The sequence below is a fragment of the Chrysochloris asiatica genome, unplaced genomic scaffold (assembly GCF_000296735.1).
Source record: "Chrysochloris asiatica unplaced genomic scaffold, ChrAsi1.0 scaffold00389, whole genome shotgun sequence".
NCBI lineage: Eukaryota > Metazoa > Chordata > Mammalia > Afrosoricida > Chrysochloridae > Chrysochloris > Chrysochloris asiatica.
The window spans coordinates 1,957,551-1,963,116 of NW_006408907.1; the positions used below are offsets into that span (position 1 = coordinate 1,957,551).

The 5,566-nt window shown below is 43.4% G+C and overlaps 1 protein-coding gene across 1 annotated transcript; it reads left to right on the forward strand.

Annotated features, from left to right (window-relative positions):
• The first annotated feature begins 670 nt into the window (after window positions 1-670).
• LOC102813017 lies at window positions 671-2,042 on the forward strand. The gene is made up of 3 exons (XM_006876543.1): window positions 671-688; window positions 794-1,239; window positions 1,652-2,042. Exons 1-3 carry the CDS (start codon window positions 671-673, stop codon window positions 2,040-2,042), a joined length of 855 nt encoding a protein of 284 aa, XP_006876605.1.
• Window positions 2,043-5,566: the final 3,524 nt, after the last annotated feature.

Here is a 5,566-nt window from a genome sequence, read left to right on the forward strand (position 1 = left end):
ACAGTTCGCAGATCATTTTGAAAATATCAACTGTTTTCAGAAAGATTTCCCCATGTCCTAATTTTTTTAAAAACAAATTTTTGAAACATACAACGGGAGCACAGTTGCTCCAAACAATAAGTATTGGACTTCAAATCACAAGGTCTACAGTCGAGCCTGCCTCGGAAACTATATACCGAGTCGCTATGAGTCGGAACCGACTGACAGCACTTAACAACAGTACATTTCAAAATGTGATTAATATGGGGAGCTCAGAGAAAATATTTTCTTGTTGGTACAGATGAACATAAACAATGAGGTTTGTTACTTTCTCAGATTGAAGTATTTAGTTTAAGAAACGAAAATTTTCTAATTTTTTGAGTCACGTTGATTTAAAAGAGAAATTATTAGGAAGGGTATATACAGCTCACCCAATCTCCCTGCCTCTCTGATAAATTCCCTTTGTCCTCCTCATTCATTCCTGTTTTCATCCTAACTTTCCTAAATTTTGACTGTAGGGACCTGGTGGGCATTTGTGGCTGTGTGTGTGCATTGTGTGTCCTGTGTGGGAGGAACACATGCCTAGAGAGAAGAGGAGAGAAAGCAGAAATGCCCAAGGCCTGCGGAAGAGACAGGACACAGACACTCCCCAGTAACCCAGTAAAGCACAAACTCCATCAGCAGGGTGGCGATGCCACTTGTGGCACCAGTAATTGGAGAGGAACGGAGATGAGTACGCTCAGGGGCACCGTGCGCCCGGAGTGGCTGTGTACTGGTGTAGGTGGTGGAGTGAGGATTTGGAGGGGTCTCGCAGCACTGCCCGCCCCTGGGGGAGGGGGAGGGCGAGCTTGGAGATGACGTGGGGTCCTCACGTGACCAGGAGCTGCAGAACGATGCTGCCTTCGGTGCAGTCGTCACTCGAGTCTGGGTACCGGCTCCCCACTGCCTGGCGCCCGGCGGGCTGGCATCGGGCCCGGGCCAAGTGCAGCAGGTAAGGCCCGGGGCCTGCGCGCCTCGCCTAACCCCAGTCACCCGCCTGGAGGCAGGCGCTGGGGCACAGCTCGGAGGGTCCCAGACTCTGTATTCGTGGGAACAGAAATGGTGCTCCCCACGGGAGGGGGTACTCAGGGGCGGCTGGGCTTCCAGGGAAAGCAGCAGAACAACCAAGAGAGCGCTGGGAAATCACCTTCGAGTCCCCGCAGGAAAATGGCGAGCACCGCAGGAGGTGGGAGGCAGTGGGCTGGGAAGACCAAGAGCCTGGTCAGATGGGGCCCAAGCACTCGACCGCAGCAGCCCCCGCCCCCCTCCCGGCCATCTGCAGGTCTGCGGGTCTCAGGGTTGAAGCAGCACAACTGGTGGCAAGGATCAGGAGAAAGAGGTGACTGGATAGGCCCAGGTAGGTGCAAGGGACTTGGGTCGTGGGAGGGGGGCAGAGCCCAGTCTGAGACCCCTGTCACTCCCCCCTCCCCACCCTGCCCTCCATTTTGGTGCCAGCAGAGGTCTGGCAATGGAGCAGCAGGAAAAATGGTGGGCTTGTGGGAGGAGGGGAGAGGACTGGGAGCCCCCTAGAGGGCGCTGGAGTACTTTCAGGTAGGAAAAATGAAATTGAAAAATCAACCTGTGAATTCCAGAGCTCTGAATTTCATTCACTCTTCTTGCTTTTGTCTTTTAGGCATACTTGTGTTCAAAGGGAAAAAAAGTCAGTAAAAGAAAACTTCATCATGGCAAATATCCCCCAAGAAAATGAAGAAATGGAGCAGCCCCCTGTGCAGAATGGGGAGGATGCCCGCCCTTTGAGAAGGGGCGAAGCCCAGCAACCTGTAGGGAATAACCGGCGAGGACAGGCTCACCGACTTGCCCCTAATTTTCGATGGGCCATACCCAATAGGCAGGTCAACGATGGGATGGGTAGAGATGGAGATGATATGGAAATGTTCATGGAGGAGATGCGAGAAATCAGGAGAAAACTTAGGGAGCTGCAGTTGAGAAATTGTCTGCGTATTCTAATGGGGGAGCTCTCTAATCACCATGACCATCATGATGAATTTTGCCTTATGCCTTGATTCCTTTCATTTTCCATGAGATGAATACTGTGATTCCTGCTGGGGTTTGTGTGTGTGTGTGTGTTTGTTTGTTTGTTTGTTTTCCCCTTCTTTCTTTCTCCTTGCATTTTCCTGATAATACCTGTGCTGATCCATTTGCTATGAACCTTATATTATTTCTATGTGTTAGATCAAAAAAAGAACCTATTGCTGTACAATTGATTCCCACTCATAGAGACCCTGTGGGACAAAGTAGAATTGCCTCATATGGTTACCAAGGCCAGAGACCTTTATAGATGCTGACTGCCACATCTTTCTCCCTCAGACCAGCTGGTAGATGGATACCATTGACCTTTCAGGTTAGCAGCCGAGTGCTTTGACCACTGCACCTCCAGGGCTACTCTATGTGTTAGGTAGGTCTTAAGTTGGTTCAAGCTTCTAAATGAAGATTGCTTTTGCACCCAGCATATGTTTCTGTTAGCAGTCAAGTTTCACCCATTTGCATGGAAAGATGTAAAGTTAATAAAGCAATTAAAAAGCAATCTGTATATACAAAATTGTCTCATTAAAAAAACATTTTTTAAAACATAAATAATGCCAAGCCTTACCAATCTGAAAGTAAATACACCAGAGTGTTAATTGGTCACCATTTCTGTGCGGTGACTTTTTCTTGTATTGTCTGGAACTTGAAAAAGAATGAAAAAAGATGCTTCAGTGAGTCTATGTATGCTATATAGACACATAATAAATACTGTTTCAACAATCTTGAAGAAGGGTAAACCTTAAATATCTTCCAGTTGTCTTAACTGAAAGATTAAACATTTCCTTTATTATAGATACATTTCTTAAGGGGCCAGATTTCTCTTCTTTGAAGTGGAGCAGTGTTTGCCTAGCAGGGTTGCTGAGTTAAATGGACAAAGTGTGGAACTGTATTAGACTGATTCCTGTTCAACTCCCCAGTCCCCAGCGTTTGACTGGCCCCTGGCCCCCATCAGGTACTTGGGGAGGGTGAAAGGGAGTTTGCATTCATGCTCATGAGTCTAAACACAAATCCTATGAGTTCCACCATGCCATTCCATGATCATTTGAAACCTTCCCACTCTGATGATTGTCACTTTAGTTGGGCATCCTTGCCCTTCTGTGGATTATAGTTGTTGATATGCTGAATAGCTCAGTATAATTAACCCACTGATATCTTTGGAGTCCCTGGTGAGCCAAATCCCTCTTTGATCTCAATAGACATGTAAAGAATGCCCCTCTAATCTTAATTAAGTGCCAATCCAGTGGTTCTTGGGCTTACATTGGTTCTTAGCAAAATAGCCCTTCCTGTTTTTATTTTCATGCCCCTCTTCAAAGAACTCAGAGATGAATGCATGGGGGCCTTGGTCAAGAGACCCATTTCTAGGTGCCAAAAACTATGATATGCTCAGAATTACACTAATGCTGACCTCCAAAGTGCAAAGAGTCCAAAGACTTTGTTTTTGCCAATATTTCTATCATTGAAATGAAATGTCTCAAAGGAGATTCTTGGCAGGCTGCCCAACCAATTTGATAGAGTTACTCAGACAGTGCCATTTTAGCTAAAACTAAACACACGTGTTCCCATCTCCAACCAAGTCTCTCACCTGAAATATAACTTGCTTTGTAATCTTAACTATACTCAATATTATTGTTAGGTGCCTTTGAGTCTGTTCCAACTCATAGCCACTGTGTACAAAAGGAGACACTTCCCAATCCTGAACCATCCTCACAATCATTGCTGTTTGAGCCCATTACTGCAGCCACTATCAACCCATCTTGTTGAGGATTTTCCTCTTTTTTTGCTGACCATCTATCAAACATGATATTCTCTAGGGACTCATCCTTCCTGATGACATGCCCAAAGTATGTGAAACAAAGTTTTCTAATTCTTGCTTCAAAAAAACATCCTAGTTGTACTTCTAAGACATTTGTTTATTCTGGCAGTCCATGGTATAGTTATATTCTTTAGCAACACCATAATTTAAATACATCAATTCTTCAGCTCCCTTATTCATTCTCTAGCTTTCTCATGCCTATGAGGCAATTGAAAGTAACATCTTTGCTCTTTAACACTTCTAAGCGTTCTTTTTGCAGCGAGTTTACCCACTGCACATTACATAGCTGATTTCTTGACTGTTGCTTCCTTGTGCATTGATTGTGGATCCAAGTACAATTAAATCCTTGACAATTTCAGTTTTTTCTCTGTTTATCATAATGGTACATATTGGTCCATTTGTGAGATTGTTTCTTTTCTTTATATTGAGGTGTAATCCACACTGAAGGCTATATTGTCTTTGATAGTCACCAGTAAGTCCTTCAAATCTTTGCTGTCAGCAAGCAAGATTGTGCCATCTGCATATGTTGTTGTTCAGTGCTATTGAGTCAGTAGTGACTCAGTGATTTCCAAGGAGCAGCTCATGAATTTGAATTTGAACCATCAACCTTGGAGTCAGCAGTAGAGTACATACCCTACAGTGCCACACCTGAACTCCAGGTTGTTAATGAGCCTTCTTAAAATCCTGATGCCAGGTTCTTCATATAATGCAATTTCTAGGATCCTTTGCACTGCATACAGATTGAAAGGAGGCCTGATGGCACAGTGGGTTAAGCACCAGTCTTCAGCTGAAAGTTTGGTGGTTCATAACCATTGATCACTGACTGAGAAAGATAAGACACTCTCTTTTCCTAAATATTTACAGCCTTGGGAAATCTATGGAACAGTTCTACTCTGTCCTATATGGTCACTGTGTCTGAAGCGAATCGGTGGTAGTGGGTATATTCATTAAATAAGTATAGTAAAAGGATACAACCCTGGCATATAGTTTTTTTGATGTTAACCATGCAACATCCCTTTATTTTGTTTGAAGTATTGCATCTTGTTCTATGTACAGATTCAACATGGGCACAATTAAGTGCTCTGGAATTCTCATTTTTTGCAATTGTATCCATAATTTCTTAGGATCCACACAGACCATGCCTTTGAATAATCAATAAAACTCAGGTTAATAACTTTATGGCATTCTCTGCTTTTAGACAACAGCAATGACATCGCTTATTTCAAATCCTTTTCTGAATCCAGTTTGAATTTCTGGCAGTCCCCCTTTATGTACTGCTGTCATTGTTTTTGACTTATCTTCAGAACTTTACTGGTGTGTGTTAGTAATGATATTGTTAGATGATTTCTGCATTCTGTTGACTCACCTTTCTTCAGAATGGACACAAATATGGATCTCTTCCAGCTGGTAGGCTAGGTCTTTTTAATTTCTTGGTATAAATGAGCAAATGCTTCCAGCATGCATTGAGTTGTTGAAACATCTCAACTGATATTCTATCAATTCCTGTATCCTTGTTTATCAACAATGGCTTCAGTGCAGCATGGACTTCTTTCTTCAGTACCATCATTTCATGATCATACACTGTCTCCTGAAATGGTTGTACTTGACCCTTTTTTTTTTTTTTTTTGTACAGTAACTGTATATTCCTACCAGTATATTCCTACCACCTTCTTTTGATGATTACTGCTT